General features: G+C 42.4%; 1 protein-coding gene across 1 annotated transcript in view; it reads left to right on the plus strand.

Annotated features, from left to right (window-relative positions):
- The first annotated feature begins 65 nt into the window (after positions 1 to 65).
- Positions 66 to 17,845, plus strand: part of LOC119166205 (fanconi-associated nuclease 1-like) — a 32,537-nt gene continuing 14,757 nt past the window's right edge. The window contains exons 1-11 of the mRNA XM_075891665.1: positions 66 to 1,279; positions 1,405 to 1,545; positions 1,611 to 1,812; positions 2,323 to 2,451; positions 4,930 to 5,028; positions 8,262 to 8,396; positions 8,458 to 8,602; positions 9,952 to 10,032; positions 11,369 to 11,533; positions 12,495 to 12,636; positions 14,950 to 15,149. Coding sequence (XP_075747780.1) covers positions 382 to 1,279; positions 1,405 to 1,545; positions 1,611 to 1,812; positions 2,323 to 2,451; positions 4,930 to 5,028; positions 8,262 to 8,396; positions 8,458 to 8,602; positions 9,952 to 10,032; positions 11,369 to 11,533; positions 12,495 to 12,636; positions 14,950 to 15,149 — 2,337 coding nt within the window. The 5' untranslated portion in view covers positions 66 to 381. The remainder of the gene's footprint in view (positions 1,280 to 1,404; positions 1,546 to 1,610; positions 1,813 to 2,322; positions 2,452 to 4,929; positions 5,029 to 8,261; positions 8,397 to 8,457; positions 8,603 to 9,951; positions 10,033 to 11,368; positions 11,534 to 12,494; positions 12,637 to 14,949; positions 15,150 to 17,845) is intronic.

Consider the following 17,845-nt stretch of genomic DNA (forward strand, 5'->3'; position numbering starts at 1 on the left):
GGTGGTTTCGGTAGGTGACATGCCGCCATCATACTCACTGCCTTCACGTTTTTAGTTACCTCATCTCTCTACCTATTGTGTTTCTTTGAAAGTGTGTGCAAGTGCGCGTAAAAGTTTGCAAGTGTGATATTTGTGGACTGTTCGCTTGTCGTATGTTGTTTTAGCCTTATGGGAAACACATGGAACTCCGGTTCTGCTCTGAGTGCGACCATTCAAGTGGTGTCGGTGCCAAATTTGAGCTGTTGGAGTCAGCGTTGAATGAGTGGGCACATCGACCGGACCTCGCACATCGGACACGCAGTTTCATTTAACGAATGCGTGGGGTGAAAACAAAGAACAAGCATTTATTTCTGCCTATCGTGCAGTGGCCACCGATTCGTAATGTCGGGTGGTCAGTCCAAAATCACGAACTTCTTTATTTCCTCAAGCCCAGTCAAAACATCGGCAGTAAGACCCGTGAAGTCTTCACCTAAATCGACTACAAGAAGGGGTGGAAAACTATCACTTAAAAATAAATCCACACGATTATTCGCAGGCAACCAGAGTAAAAAGGTTAAACTGGACAGTTGCCGCGTGGCATTGCCTGCCGACAAAGATGACAGCGACGTGGAAATCGTTGAAATTGTACCTCCGCGAAATAGCGCCAGTAAACTTGGCTCTGGGGGAAATGCTGAAAATAAAAAACTAAAGGAGTGTCTGTGCGAAAATGTCCAGAAGGACAGCGTAGGAAGTCCTGTGTGTCACACTAGCGAACATTTTGTTCCGGCAGAACACGAAAAATGCTGTGACACAGAATGCGGAACAGTAAAGCTGCCTGTACAGACTCTTTTAAGCCCTGTGAAAGAATCATCGATTGTTAATACTACGCGTAATAAGATACGCGGCCTTAAACTAGGTCTTAAAAAAGAAAGTGCTGTGATAGAACACAAGAAGTGCTGTGATGAAGGACGCAGTGAACTAAAGCCAACTGTGCAAACTGTTTTAAGCTCGGTGAAGAAGTTGTCCAATGTTGGTGGCGTGTCTGAGAAGCCAAGTGGCTTCAAACTAACTGTGCAGACAGAAATTGTGGAAGGACAGAACATGCAGTGCAAGCCATTGGACTCAGCCATGCGGCCTCCTTCAGATCCACCTGATGAATCCACTGATGGTAGTACAACAAAAAGTCCTTACTATCTAGAGAACCTCGTATTGATAGTTAATTCGATTAAAGACACTGATGACTGGGATCTCTTCAACCAGCACGAACAGGAAATGTTTTGCGAGTTTCTAGGAGCTGATGGTATGTACATATTAACTTTTTTGTTGAATTGATAGTGTCCCACAACTGCATCAATCTATTTCACATTAAGTGCAGCTCTGTCAAAAATCGCAGAGGAAGTTCAGCATACTATTTTCTTTTTGCAGATAAGTGCCAGAAGCTGCTTGCCCGGCTTCTTCAGCGAAAGCACATGTGGCGAAGAACGTATAAAATTGGTTACCCAGACATAGCTAATGATGTTTCCCCAATCCTGCTAACGCTAAGAGACAAAGGCTATGTAGAAGATGGTAAGCTTTGAAAACATGCTTTTTTTTTTGTGAGCCCTGCTGACAACAGGCTTGACCGTTACCAGTGACAAGCTTGAAAGACCTGGATGTGGCCTTGCGCCTGCTCTCACCATTCGAGTTGAAGACCTTGGCTCAAGTGTTTAAGTTGAGGACGACTGGCCAGGGCAAAGGAAGTCTTGCAGACGCACTGATGGATCATTGCAGCAAGCAGCAGACTGTGCTGTTTAGTTCCAAACAGGCGTCTCTTCAGGAGCTTGTACTAAAACGGTGATAAACATTTTTTACAATAACATTCAAATTTATGTCTGGGTAAATGTTAAGCTGACAGGATCAGATATTAGGTGTGGCAAGTATCACAGTTCATGTACTAATGCACAAATTTAACATCAGTGTTGCTAGAAGGGGCTTGGGGGATTCCAGCCCCCTAAATTTGTAGTTTGTAGACATTTGCATACATGTGCACTTACAAACACCTACACAAATGTACGTAAATGTAGGCCAACCCCCCCCCCCCCCCTCCCTATGTCCAATTTGCAAAATAATATCTACTGCATTTTATGCATGTCATTTAGTGAAATGATAAACCAGCCCATTGTATTCCTTGATTGATATTCATCACTCCGTAATGTGACTTCAGACATTTGTGGATCTGTGAATTGGAGTTGCTTGGCTATACAGCTATCTATTTGCCCTCAAATTTCGTACAGAGGTGGTATTTTGTGACAAAAGCAGGTTTCTTCTGCACGCATTTAGTAAAATTTTTCTTGTGTCTGCCAGAGCACTGGCTTTGCTTGGTTCTGCGTGGAAGCTCTGTGATGAGCCACGAGATGCATGGAGACGTCTGCTGAGGCTCTTCTCTCTGGGCACTCCGTGGGACATGGAAGAAGCGGGAGAAACCCCGCAAGTGTGAGTGATGGTCATAGATTTGAAATTATAGCTGCCTACACATATAAATGGTTCCTGTATATCACATTTCCTAAGAAGAAAAAAAAAAAAAATTAACTCTTGGAAGATGATGCCATTGTGCTCCTCGAAAAAGCAGACATTACTTCAATGCCAGGTCATAATCTTTGATTAAATCAACAACAAAAAGTTGATTTTGTCAACAGTGAAGTTGTGCCCATTTAACAGAGTTGGAGGCTTGCATATCTTCTAGACACATTTTGCCAAAAGAGACTTTTTAGTCTTGAAGTATTTATCAGATTGACATTGTGTTTATTAGGATACCTTAGTAATCAACAAACTGGAGTGCCACTTCATTTCAGTTTTAGCAGCAATGCTATGTAAGCAAGGGTTGCTGTTGTTAGGGGTAAAAAATTTATCTGGCTTCATGATGTAAAAAAAGTAATTTAGTTGTGACACTCTTCATGCACCGCAACAACAAGTGCGTTCAGATAATAGTCAGCTTTAGTACACGTACCCAGCGCAGTTTCGAGTCAGCTGCACGTTCAACTTTTGTTTTCTCCTTGTATTTTTTTTAAGCACTGTGCACTATAGCAATTAGAGCTAGGAATGCATGCCGACGCATGCCGCGTTTTTCACAACAGGAAAACGCCACGTGCTGCGAATGTTGCACTTGCCTCAATGGCATCTTCACGAATGCAAAGTCGTTATGGATGCTACGTATGCAGCTCATCTTCCATGGTACATATACTGGCCGCATTTTCACGGGGGGCGCTACGACATGGGGGCCTAGAGGGACTGAAAGTGGTGAAAATGATCTGTACGCTCCATGGAGCGGTGGGCCCCCTCCTGAATTATTTTTCTTACACTGTGTATGCAACGTATCAAAGAAAAACATAGCTATGTCTGGTGTAACTCAGAGAGGCATTAAGTCTTCTAGCTATAAGTATGTTCGAAAACCTGAAACTAGTTAATGGAATGCATTACAAATCTCAATCTAGTTTCAGCCAATTGAGCAAAGTAATGCATTACCATGACCAGTGACCACAGTACACTTTTTGTGCTCATAATCAGGAGCTCATTTGTCGCATGCTAGAAATGCAAAGGTGCACGAGCACATTGTTTTTACATAATTGTTTGTCAGCATTTCTAGTTGCTTTAGTTCACACATAAAGAGCAACTTCACTGTAAAATATGTACAGTGAGACATCTTTGCAGTGATGCCTGCTATGAAAGAAATGAAGCAGAGTGCAAACACTTTTGATAATAGATATGACTTCAATTCCTTGATTACAGCATTTCTCCTAAAATGAGCAAAAAAGCTTTATTCATAAAACTACAGTGCTAGTTAACTGCTAAAGCATGATGGGGGGCTAGTCGGTTTGAATCCATCAATTGTGAGTAAGCACCTACAGACAAGGACATTGAAAAAAAATGACATGGGCAGAGCACTACTTTCAATTGATTTTTTATTTTCGTACAAAGTGATAAATATAGACCGAGAAAGCGGAAATAACAGAAACAAAGAAAAGAACTTAAGAACTTTCTGTGGATTCACATAGTTGAACCGAGAATGTGTACAAAACACTGTCGCGACATAGCAAAATATTCATGCCACTGCTATGAATCAAGGTAATTAAACTTTTTTTGAGAAAGCAATACGGAAGGTTGGCTAACACACATGTTTGCTAATCTTGCAATTTCATATGTCTCCATAATCTCCCTTGTCATCTTACCAGGTGCCTTTAATATTGAAAGAGATTGATAAAGCATCATTATAATGTCACGAAAACAATCTCAGGTCATACGGGCATCCATTGTGGTTGGAGATTGTGGATGCAAGCCCCTGTTCGAAAAACATGGCAATTCTATTTAAGGCACCTGGTAAGATGACAAGGGAGATTATGGAAGCGTATGAAATCACGAGATTAGCAAACATGTGCGTTAGACAACATTCTGTATTGCTTTCTCAAACAGAGTTTCATTACCTTGGTTTGTTTCAGTGACCTGAATTGCTATGTCGTGATAGTGCTTTGTACACGTGCTCGGTTCAACAATGTGTATCCACAGAATGTTCTTTTCATTTCTGTTATTTCCGCTTGCGCAGTATACCGTATATTTATCGGCTCGTGCGAAAATAAAAGTTCGATTGAAAGTAGTGTTCTGTTCATGTCAGTTCTCTTCTACGTCCTTGTCTGTTTACACTTACTCACAATTCATGGCTAGTTAAATATTATAAAATCACAATTAACTATCCAATTAATGCCCAGCTCATCACATAATTTATATAGAGAAGCAGAACCATGCTAATTACATTGTGCAGCATAATTTCATTTCTTTCTGTAAATCACTTAATGAGATTGAACGTCTACATGTGATGCTCTAACAGCTGATTAGTGGCTTCATGACTGAATATTTGTGCAGCTGTAAAATGGTAATATTAAGTATATATTCATTGTGATCTACGATAACTATTTGCAGGTATGGTTTGCAGCTTGTAGCAGCTGGAAAGATGGTCTTCCCTGAGTATGAAGTTTCACGGCAACACAAGCTCTTCTCCACCCGACTTGACCTAGTCAGGTGGGTGCTTTGTGTTCGTTCACAATAGTCATTTGATTTATGTATCTTTTGCATTTATAAAATTGATCGATATCATTTCCTGAATGTGATCTGTTATCATGGTTGTGCATCTTTCTGACTAGATGGTATAAAAGCTTTCGTATAGTTTGCATCGTATGGTCTCCCAATTAGCTGTACATCGTCCACACTACTTGTGTACCAACAAACACTGTTGGTTTGAGCACACCGACTATGTAGTGTGCTGCGTGTGTGCTTACTCTATGCTGTGCACCTGCAGCTGCATTCAGCTTCTCAAGTATAGGGAACGTGAGCCTATAAAACAACAAAGACACTAAGAGGACGTTAAACGCAAATATTTAGCTTTAATTCTGCATGCATTATTGAAATAGCACTCTAGAAACCTACTGGTGTGTTTTTGCACCAATGAATAGATTAATTCACAATGAAATCACAGTTGAAGAGTCTGCATTCATCCAGCACAAGCTAATTTCCCCCCCCCCCTCCGATTGCGGAGAGTGACGTTGCAAAGGTGGTGTAACGGTTTCTTGCCTAAACCATGCCTGAAATGCAAAAACACAGCCAGAAAATGAGCTGACATTATCTTATGGAGGAACCGTTTTCTCTTACTTGCAGTTAGAGTGAGTGACACGATTAAGCGAAGCCAGGAAGGCGCTGCATAATAATGAAGCTAGTGAAATGGGAAGATGCAGGCAACAAAAATTTTCAACCTTGCGCACTAACAGTCTTGTTGTTGAGAGATGATGTATGTCATAAGCGTAGCATCCATAACATGTTTCTGGCTTTTGTTATGGAAACTTGTGCTCTCAGTACCAAATAGTGTAGCCTATGTTATTTGTAATTGTTACTGAAAGAAAATCATCACTGGACTGCAATGCAAGTTTGTGCCAGACCAGCAATCAATGTCTTTCTGGTAACGCATAATGAGTAAGTTTCTTCGCAGTGTGAATGAAATACAGGACAAATGAAGACACACATGAACACAAAGGGTGCCAATGTTAAGCAGAAAGTTTTTCCAAGAATCGAAAAAAAATGCTGCTAGCATTTTATTCTGACTTATGATGCACTGGATTGATCCTTATATCATTAGTGGTTGAGTACTAGTGACAGAATTATACCGTGGAACTGCTTCATAACAGGGCATGCTGTGAGGTTGCTTCTAATAGAATTTCCTGCTAGTGGCACATTGAATGTCCCACATTTACTTCAATACCTCAATTACTAAAAGGCTTTTGTCCATAATACTAAGATTTTAAACAGCCTCAAGTATTTATTTTATCATCGTAGCTTTGGTTTTTATGTGCCTTCAGTATCTGTTTCAGTGGCACTTCTGGGTAGAAAATTTAAGCTGAGTTTCTCTGCAGTGCACTGATTTACAACAGAAGTGGAACACAGAGAAATGCCTTTAATGAAGATACCTCCAAGATTTATGGTTGTAAATATTACTTTGTTCTTCAGATTGGATCTTGTATTGCCCATTGAAGTGCACTGAAGAACTAAAAAGAAAATGTGAATATTAGTTACAATAAAGTTTTTAATGTCAATGAGTGAATGAGCATAAATTTTATTACAAGCCTGGCAGTTTTCTTTGGGTGAAATAGCAAATTTTTTGTACACGATTCATCTGATGGAATGCGGCTTAACAAAATACATAGCTGGACAAGTTGTTTCGTAATTAGGTGTGTATGAATATTCGAAATTTCAAATATTTTTTTAATAGTGCTTGCTGTTCGATTTGATTTGCACCGGAATTTCGCTATTCAAACTACTTGAACTTCCCAAAGACAAATGCTACAGTCAATGTATGCTTAGTAGTGTCCTCTTCAGATTTTCAGTACGCTTCATGCTATCACATTCTCATATTGCGGCAAGGCCTCCCTTCAGGCTCTGTTGCGGTTGCAATGTAATGACTTAAGAAAACGCTGGTTTCAATGTGATGATGACAGATGGCAGAGGTGGGGGCTCAATTAGTGCTCTTTCGGAGCCGAGATTCGGGCAGGAAGCCTGGAAAATCAGACGCCAAAGATTTTCAGCACCCAGAGTTTCAGATGTTATATATTGACGTCTACGAGGCAGATTTGGAACCCTGGACTCGAAGAGGGCAGGCACACCCTTGTCGGCCACATCAGTTGTGCTTGCACAGAACTTAGAAGAGGAGGGGAAGCGGATGAAATAGCATCTTTGCCTTTCACGTGTAAAGTGTTGTCGGGAACACTTTGGTTGCACCAAATCATATTCATAGGTACAATTTGAACTCTGCCTTGCCTCATTCTTGATGAGACAACAATGAAACACAATCCCACCAGCAGTTATCATTCTAGTGAGAAGAAACACTCATGCTGTATGCTTAGGAATCCTCAACCTCTTTCTTGTCGACATATTTGAAAAATATTTTATTAATATTTGATATGATTTGCACTCACACTTCAATATTCAAATCTGCTTCACACTCAAAATTTTGCTATTCGCACAGCTCTATCAATTATCCTAAATGTCAGATAGCACAGGTTAAAAATAGTACATAGAAATGCAACGTCTTTGCACAGGAGAAGTTGCACAGGCTTAGTTTTGAGCAGTGCTTGTCCTATCCATCAGGGTTCTTTCTCTCTCCAGCATTGAATCCTTGATATCCCGTATGTATTTAAGATAAAATGCTGTTATTGCCTCCCTATTATCAACATGAGTGACTTGTGTGTGGGTTCTTAGATGCTTCACTCTTGTTACCTTCAGCGAAACGAAGTTTTTGTGGTTGTGATTGGGGGGGGGGGGGGTTCAATCATATCAGTAGTAATCACTTTTCACCAGCTATTCACATTTTGTGTGTGCACGTGTGTGTTTGGTTAATGTAGGGTAGTGCTGCTCAAACTGGAGCTACTTGAGCTTTCCGCAGGAATATTTTAGCCCGTGAATCTTTATGCGGTAGCCCTTAACCTGTACCCGGTATTAATTGTACCAACCAGTCATCATTACGCTACATTAGTCACATAACTGATCTGAATGAAATCTTGAGAACGGGTGCAGCAGCGTTGAAAGGGTCAACAGTGCCAGAAGGGGTGCAAAAGGTTGAAATCGTGCCAGATCCCTCACTGCGCTACCTTTCTCCTGTTGTGTAATATGGGCTATGGCTTGACAATGCCATGTGACTTTTGTTAACAGAAAGGATATAAAATATAGATTGTGGTGGTTCATGCTTGAAACATTCATTTCTACTACAGGTATGAAGCGTCAAAAATTCTGGAGGCAGAGCTCATCCAAGCCACTGCGGACAGAAAATGGGATAAGGCTAGGCAGCTGTTTGATGATGTCGAAAAGCTTGCTAGAAGCGCTGAAGCGTTGGAATACCAGGACAGGTAACATGGACATTTAATCTTTTGCCTTTATGCATTTGAACAACCTCAAATATTTTTGCAGAGACCAGTCACTGACACCGTTCCTGAGACATTACAGCATGTGTGGAGTCTACACTCGGTGCCGTTGCTTAGGTGTGGATGTGCTGCAGCGCCTCAAAGAACATCGACGTGCTGTCAAGGTTCTCAGAGACCTTTTAAGCCAAAAAGTGAGATAACTTCATAGTGTTAACTTGCATGCACTGGGCAGAGGCGGTTTATTACTCTTGAAAGTGTTAGTTCTTTATTAACCTCCCTTAACTCACGTTTAGTTAGGAAGAACTAGACACTGAATAGCGTAAAAAGTAGCTTATTATCCTGTTGCTACTCGTTCACAGAACAGGAATGTTTGGCTGTAGTTTGGGCCATACAGAAATTCCATCCATATCTTTACGGACCCCATTTTACCGCAATAACGGACCACCACGCGTTGTGCTGGTTGTCATCGTTAAAGAACCTGTTCGGACGCCTCGGTCGCTGGGTCCTTTGGCTACAAGAATACACATTTGACGTCGTGTACAAATTGGGAAAAAAGCACCAAGACACCGACGACCTTTCTCGTTGCCCTCTCCCACTACCATCTAGCCCGAGCAAGTGTCTTCATGCCTCGCCACATCATGATGAGGCACCACGTCAACTAATGTTATCAGAACTCACCCTTGCTGGGCCACTGTTTTCTACTTGATACACTCTGTCGGCCTCTGTGGCAAGTCTACGCCACCTAATGCCAGGCTGCGCCAGCAGCTCAAGCGATTCAAGATTGAAGGCAATGTCCCACACCGATATGTTTTCAATAATCATGGGCACCGTTGGCTTCCTGTTCTTCCACGTTCGCTTCACGTGCAGGTCCTTGAGTCCTTTCACCACGACCCAACGGCTGGCCATTTGGGATTTCAGTCGGGATTCCTTGGTCCCTGTATAATTAACGAACAAACATCCCCTGTGAACTATTGTATCACTCCCGTTGACGTTTCTCCCGATCGTCGCTACCGTGGTTTGGAGATAGTCTATGTTTCCCGTCTAAAGCCTTTTGTGCGGTGTCTCTCATAAGTCTAAGTCCCGGCCAGGTTGGCCGCTTCGTCACGCCGGGCAATTAGTGTGAGCACTATGCATACTGTTAGCACAATTCATATTATTCGCCTTCTGACCTCATCAGCGCATGGGTCTAGGCAGAGGGGCTTTGGCTCAAGTGTGAATAGAGAAGAGTTTTGGAGGCTTAAACATTGTTTCTCATATATATATATATATATATATATATATATATATATATATATATATATATATATATATATATATATATATATATATATATATATATATATATATATATATATATATGGTTAGAGTGTGTGTAGTATGTTGGTGCCATTTTTAAATTCTGTGTAATAAAAAAAAAGGAATACATAGTTGCTCCATTGAGGTAAGACAGTATAACACACAGTTGACAGTAATTTCTTTTATTTTCCCAATTGTTATGACAGCGTTGGTGAGTGTGCGTGTGGCCAAATTTTTGTTACAGCTCTACTGTCAGAGCCGCAGAGGCCACTGGTGGGATCGACTGGCTCTCAACTTGGAAGTTCACCTGGGCAAGCCAGCGGAGGTAAAGCCGCTCTTTTGCATAGAGTCACTCAGTGAAATAGTAATTACCTTGCACTGTAGTCCTCACTGTAAGCAGCGTCTCTCTTTTAAGTTTGTTCATTTGAATTAAAGTGCTGTGTACTTCTGCATTAAGCAGATGGAAGAAACATAAGTAGGGCGGCAGTTGAGAAAAACGTATATCTATAAAGAAAGGGGGTGGGAGCAAAAGCTTTATTTAAAGAAGTACTGCACTTGGTTGAACAAGATGTTCGATTCAAAAGCTAGAAATCAGCTGGAGACAGTATTAGGTCAGAAATACGGTGGAAAAGGCCCTTAAAAAAGATCAGGGACGCATTCATGAAGGAAGCATTATTGCCTGTTTGTCTCTTTCTATATTTTGTGTGCTTGGCGAACAAAAGCTAATTTATCATTGTTAACTTATTACTTGCTGTTATATGCATGGTTCTGTGTATCTTCATTTCTGCATCATTATATCATCCATACACTGAGGTATGCCAGAAGTGGGCTGATAGGTTAAAAATTGACAAGCTTTGATGCGTAGATCTTGCTACTGTGCGCATAAGCGTTTAGGCATAGCCTAGTCTCTGCATAGCTTCTGTGTTGCCCTGGGTGCATCATGGGATTGCTAGCGAGTATAAAACACTGATAGAGAAGGGCTTTCTTCCTTCTGACCTTTCAGTGACCATAGTCAACATTTATTCTCAGGGGAACTTTAACATATTAAAATTAAAATAAATTACTTTGTGTAGAGGAGCTTGTTTTTGTGAGAAAACAAAAAATCAGTGAAGAAAAGAAAACACACTGTGAGAAACAAGGAGAAATAATAGTTAAATGAAAAAGAACAAGATTGTTTGATTGGGCATAAGGAAGTTTGAGATTGCCAAGATGTACAGTATAACTGTATTACAGTTATCCTTCGAAGCAACCTGTGTAATTTTAAAATGTAGTCTTCAATTTTCCCTGAGGTAGACACTGTAACCTCCATGTTTCCGACGCTCCCTGCAGTTGTTTTTTCTCGAATTAATTTAAACGATCGGCAAGGCCAGCCCTAGCTGTTGTCTTGGCCATTTCTCTTAGCATAGGCATCGGGGCAAAACCAACAGAGTTATCTCCATCTGAAATTTGGAGCAGCGAGGTTGTAGAGACGTGCAGATTGGTGAGACAAGGGGCTGCCATGGGGTAGCTTGTTGCTCATTGTACTAACCAAAATAGCTCAAGAAAGTGTGCTGCATGGCCTGTCTCAAACTGGCAAGCTCTTCCTTTCTATATGATCGTGTCGTAGGTTTGCCTTTTCACTGAGTAACGAATATTTCACTTCGTGGACCGCTCACTCGCAGGCATTAAAAGTTGTGCATGAAGGCTTGGATGACCCCAGCATTAGTCCTGCTGCTCGTCATGCTTTGGTCACAAGGGCTAATCGCTTGGCAGCAAGGATGCCCAAGGACGTGTTGCCGTCACTGAAATTTCTCCTGGAACAAGAGAAATGGGATGCACTACCTCAGGTAGTATGTTCTCATTTTCTCAAATAAAGGCATACAGTAGACTCTCATTAAACGGAACCTGAAGGGACCTGGAAAATGTGTTCCATTCAGCATGAGTTCCGTTTATTGAGAGGTGAAGTGGGTTGCAGCATTCAAGTATGAAACCAGTCATATCAGAGGAATTTGCTCCATTTAAGCAGCAGTTTCGTTTAAGAGATTTTTGTTTACTGTGAGTCTACTGTATTTGTCCAAAGATACTGGTCAATTAATGGCAGAGAACGCAAGAGTTTAATGTGATGACAGTGTTGCAGATTATTAAGGGTGCTGAAAATCAAACTCCAGACTGAATTTGATTGTGTGTGATCATTAAGTGTGCAGCTAAATCGCATGTATACCAATAAAAATGTGACCTGCTGGAGTGATCTAGTGGTCATAGTGCTCGTAAGCTGACTCGAAGGTAGCGAGATCTAACCTCGGGCTGCAGCAGCAGCATTTCGATAGAGGCAATATTCTTAAGGTTTCTGTACTCATAAGATTTAGGTGCATATTAGAAAACCCCAGGTGATCGAAATTTCCAGAGCCCTCTATACTATGAAACCTCTCATAACCAGGTCGTGATTTTGGGTGTAAAATATCAACACATATAAGCGTTATAGCCCAATTAAATGTGCTCACAATTTTATTTCACATTTTTACGCCACATAATACGCTAAAGAAGACCATGGGCAAATAGCTAGTCAATTAACTACAGTAGGACACAGTTAATAACCTTATTACCACCGGCTTTTCGCTTAATGTGCAGGCACTCCATGGTCTCAAAATGTTTATGACAGCATAACCTTCGCCTGGTTATATTTGAACATTTCTCTTGTGTCTCATTTGGAATTCTCCTGAATTTAGCCAGTCTCATTGCAGACATCATAGTTATAGATGCCACTGTATAATAGACTGCAAGTGTTTATATGCAGTTTTGTCATTACAGGTGGAAATCGAAGGCCAGCTAGCAGACCGTATGCTGCCTGGACGAACTAACATGTTTGCGGCACGAAATGGAACAACCATGGAAGTCATCTCTGTTGAAGAAGTGGCCTTGCGACATTACAACCTGCACGGGTACCCTAAAGGTGAGTGTGTTGAGTAATTAGAACACTTCTTGTTAGTGGGTGTTTGCCAGAGACGAGTCCATAAATGGAGACACCCAAGAAAGTGCAGTGGAATCTAAGCTGGTGACAATATGTCTGTTTGTTATCTGCATTCACAGGGTCTTGTTAGCCATGGTAGCAGCTAGCTTAAAGAAAAACTATTCTGTCCGATGAAGCTATTCAAGACCAATTTTGCGAATACTTCACTTTTTTGACCACTCACATGCGGGCCCTAAAAGATGTGCGTGAGGTTTTGGATGAGCAGCATCAGCCTTAAGACTTTTTCGTAAATATTTAATGAGTATTAAAAGAAATATAATAAAAATCACAAATCGATGTGGAACTTAAATCCTGATCCTGAGGTGCACGACTCAACATGCAGCGGGCAGCTCCCTCGTTGGGACAGTCAGGCCAAGCCCGAGCGCTGCATCATGTGCCCTTTGGACAGCCCACAGTTGATCCCCGACATCGGGGCTCTTGAGAGCGGATAGCCACTTGTGTTCATTAGGTTGTTCCCTGCCTCGTAACGAGGAGCAACACCGTAGCATGCACTCTAGGCTAGCGAATTTGTTGCTGTGCCAGCAGGAGCCATTAGGATAAATGTCGGGTTAAGTTTTGTGGAATAAAGCAGGGCTGGGGATATGAACCCGTCTACAGTAGTCTGAGAGTCAAAGCCTGTGCTCGAATTAAGTTCTTGTTAGTATTAGCAAAAAATTGGATTTTAAAAGGCCAGTAAACAGGCTTCGACTTTTTTTTGCACCCCCCATACAAGCTCGGCAATTTGTAGATTAGACCACAGCGATCACGTTGTCTGAATATTACAGTGCCGCGCAGAGCTTCTATTTCAAAAACAATTTCCGCGCATCTTTCCTACGCCTGACTGACCTCCTTGCACGCGCAGTGATGTCAACTCGGTGATCGTTGGCGTGACGTAGCACGCAACTCGCCGATTGGCCTAATTAGGTGTGGAAAAACAGTAGTGAAGTCAACGTCAGTTCCTGTTCCCATCCACAGCTACGAAACTGCTCCTTGTGTCTTGGCACTGCGGTAAAAGAACCAGCCCCGCAGTTGTCACGTGCATGTGTACAATCCTCGCTCAACTACAGCGCCTGTGCACACGTACGAACATACTTCGCCCTTGACATGAGCAACATGGGTAAAAAGCGTTGCTCTGTCGTTGGCTGCAGATCGAGCGACTGGGCAGTGGAGAAGCATCGGCACCGGGTGCCTCACGATGGGGCCATGCGCGCTGCATGGCTGAAGCGAATCGGCCATCCAGCGATGTACGTCGGGGACCTGATTGTTTGTGGTCGACACTTCGCACCTACACGGCTGACCCACGGCTTGTGCGGCAAACGGTTAACAAACAACCACGCTTCGCAGCAAGCGGAAGTGCGTTGCGACTGATTGAGTTCGCCGATGACGTCAATCGCTGACGTGGCGTCACGTTGCCGAAGTGGGCGGAGTCACGACGATGGGCTACGCCTTCCCCTTCATGGAAGGGAGAAGGGAGGCGAGGCCACGCGAAAATTTGAAACCAGCTTAGACCGATGTTCTAACCCCTGTAACTTCCTTAATATAGCACGTATTTGCAAAATTTGTGTTGCGGCAGCATGTTTGCAAAGAAAAACTGCACATATACCTCTTTTTAAAAATTTTTGGACCTCAGGGCTGTTTACTCACCCTTTATCGCAAACTAAAGCTAGCAACTAACCATTTTGGCATGCGATCTGGCGTGACTCAACAAAAGTTGGCGCAAAAAAACGTGACTGCTGCAGCAAGCCAAGCGACTTTCAAGCTGTCTATTGCTTTAGCACAAGGCAGTGAGAAGACAGCATGTGCAAAGGTATGAGCAGTCTGCTAATCTTGTGAAGATAGTACGTGACCACACCTAGAGGATCAAAGTAGCTGATGCGGGAGCGAGGCATAGACAAAATTTTTATCCATCTCGTCTTCTTCAACTTGAATGCTGTAGTATTCCAGCTTATCTTCCAACTCATTTTAGAGGCTATAAGATGGCACGCACAAAGGTATGAGAGCCTTTTCAAAATAAGGTGTTTGCGACAGTGTCTTGCAGGTCAAAGCGTGCAGCTCCTGCCGGAACAATGCATGGACAGCACTTGTATCCATTTTGTCTTCATCAGCTTGTATGCTGTATTGTTCCGATTTACCTTTATGTAGCGTTATGCTATTGTTCACATCTAAAAGAGCCTCTGTTTTGAAGGTTTCCCCAGAATGCTTGTTACAGTGTTGTTTGTTCAGATCTAAGGTTTGCATCCCTTTCTTGTTTTTCAGGAGTCCATGGTGAAGGCTCCACATTTCATGCACTCTTCGGCCTGCTCTGCTGGGATGTAATATACATGAGTGGGGTGCCAGATGCATTTCGGTCTGCATACCAGGCTCTGCCCATGGATCTTCATTCAAATTGCTTCTTCACAAGCCGGGAGCAAAGTTTCCTCGAAGCATTCAAGGTCATCTCTGAAAGCACGACACAGGCAAGGAAATTTTTTCCGAGTTTTTACTTTGTGCAGTCCTGAAAGAAAGGGGGGCCACGTGGATTCTTGAAAGCAAATTGCAAGCTATCTCTTTTGGCTAATATTATTATTCAGGCATTTGCTATATAAAATGTACCTTTTACCTTTGTTATAATTAAGAATAAAGCTATTCATTCTTACGTGAATTCTTATGCTTTTGTATCGTTGACCACCCTATCGCTGGCATTTTCGTGTTGCTTGACTTAATTTAATTCGCTCACAAATTTTTGTTGAGGATCTTCTTAACCATTTTTGGTACCACTTGTGTGCCTAGCTGGTTATGGAGAGATGGATTTTGTAACTTGGACTTGCAAAAAAATAGATAGTGCTCTGTGGCATCTATTTTGTTAATAATGTCTTCTCAATTTAAATTATTTTGGGCCGCACGACTCGCTTTCGTGAACGTTCTTTATCAACTTCAGCCGACTTATGAAATGAGGGCTTGCAGATTCCTCTTAATATACAGGGGCTGTATCCTGAGACTATCTGTTTTGGTGCTTTTTCTCAATTGGTCACTCTGTGCACACTGAAAGTGATGTCTCCAAAAAGGATCACTTTGGAATACAGTTTCATGAGTGAGATTAGTATGCCTCGTCACCAATGTGCAGCTCAGCGATTGCAGGTTTCATTGGGCCAGGCTACATTTATGCAATATTTGTGGCAAAAAAGTAAGTTGCCGTTGCGTGTGAAGAGTTTGTTGTTTTTCGAACACAATACACACAAGTTCCAATTACATTGGATCGTGTGAAAAGCATGGCTTTAGACAGATATTAAAGGAGCACTGACACAGAAGTGTGCATATTGTTCTTTCTGTTGGAAGAAGTATCTAACGAGCCATTTATTAGAGCTGGAAAGCTCGTTTGCTCGAGTCTGCAACGGTTAATTACTTGTAATGCCCAGTCGCTGTTTTGGTTTGAGAGAATGCCGAGTGAGGTGGTACCCAGAGTGGTTTTCATGTAAAGATAACTGGCCTCGTGAAAAAAAAAAAAAAGCTGTGTGCGCATGAGCACCGCGTTGACAACTCTTTTCAACGAAGGCTCCCTCCGAGTAGAGATGTGCGCCGCTGCTGCATAGTTTGCTGGTGCCGCTTGGCGCCGCTGCTGGAATTTTCAGAGCGGGCACGCCGCTGCCGCGCCATAACGGCGGCATGGCACCGGCACGCCACAATTTGTCGGTTTTTTTTTTAGGGGCAAAGCTTCTTAAGCCGTGGTATGTAGTAGTAGTGGTAGTAGTCGTCATCGTAGAAGTAGGTAGCCACTTCTACGGCCGAACTAGAGGACCGGCACGCACGCACTTTTTTGAATTGAAAAGGAACCCCACGCACGTTAATCATAAATAAAAAGATAGTTGTTTGTGATGAAATAACCTACAGAGACGAGTATCGGTGACTTAATCTCCAACAAAATTTGCCTTGAATTTGATGCTTACTAAACAAAACTAATATTAGAAGGACGCACTTTGAGCACTAGATGACCAGAAAGGGCTGCCACGTTAAACTCGCTGGGTGTTACCTCCTTGGTTTTAGCAAGGTTTAGCTAGTGTTGGGCCGCAATGCCATGAACTAGAGGTGGTGAAAGGTGGGAACTAGACACAAAGCGCAGTCCACAAGAAAGTGCGCATGTGCCGCTTCTCTGGTCCAGTCCAGCAGTGCCACCTCTCGTTTAGTCCTTGGAATGTCCGCTGGATGGTGGTACTTCTATATCATGAATACTTATTTTGTATATGACGACGCTGCGGCGAATGCACTAACCCAGCGCTGTAAAGTCGCACAACGCCGTACAATTTTGAATGCTCTGGCCACACCGGTCGTCTCCGCTTTTACCGAAACTCGGCGTGTGTTTTTACACCACAGTGTCCTCGGTGATCGGCAAGAGCACTGCTGACGCCGATTGAGAAGGCTACAGTTTCAGTGTAAAATTTTATACCACAAAACCTATAGTGAAATCTGGCGTGAGTGTCTCCACAAGTAAAGAAAAACTTGTTTTTAGGCTAGTTAGTAGATCAGCGCAAAAAATTAATTTGAGCGTGAACACACGACACATTCAGGCACACTCGCATGCACGCACGTGCACACACACACACACACACACAGTGCTGTGCGTGTTTGATGCCTGGGTGTGTGTGTGCGTGAATGTACTGTGTGTTTGCGATCATATCAATTTTTTTAAATGTCTAGGTGGAGCACGTGTGGCTGATAGAGCGGCGCTTCAACCACTATGACTTGGAATCGAGGAACCCAGCCTGCAAAAAACACATGAAAATCACAAGCCTCAGCATGTGTGGTTGTCTTTTTTGTCTTCTTGTGTATGTTTTTTATGAATGTTGGGTTTCTAGATTTCAAGCTATGTACCAACAGGCCACCAGACTCTCCAACCACAATAGGATTGATGGAAAGTAAAAGCTTCGTATCTGCTTCGGGTGGATTTCGTTCTTGGAATTCGCGGCACTCGTTCACTGGGAATAAAACAAAGTGACATAAACTTACTTTCAAAAAAGACTTGCATCATTCTTCCAAATATAAAGCTGATCGCAGGAATTATGCGTGATCTTGATATTGACCCAGAACCGGGACAAATTCAACCGAACTGGGGTATTATACAATGCTAGGAGTTCTTCTTTTAAGATTTGGTGCTAACAATTAATGAATAAATTTTTTG

This window comes from Rhipicephalus microplus, chromosome 1 (genome assembly GCF_043290135.1).
Source record: "Rhipicephalus microplus isolate Deutch F79 chromosome 1, USDA_Rmic, whole genome shotgun sequence".
In the NCBI taxonomy this organism is placed as follows: domain Eukaryota; kingdom Metazoa; phylum Arthropoda; class Arachnida; order Ixodida; family Ixodidae; genus Rhipicephalus; species Rhipicephalus microplus.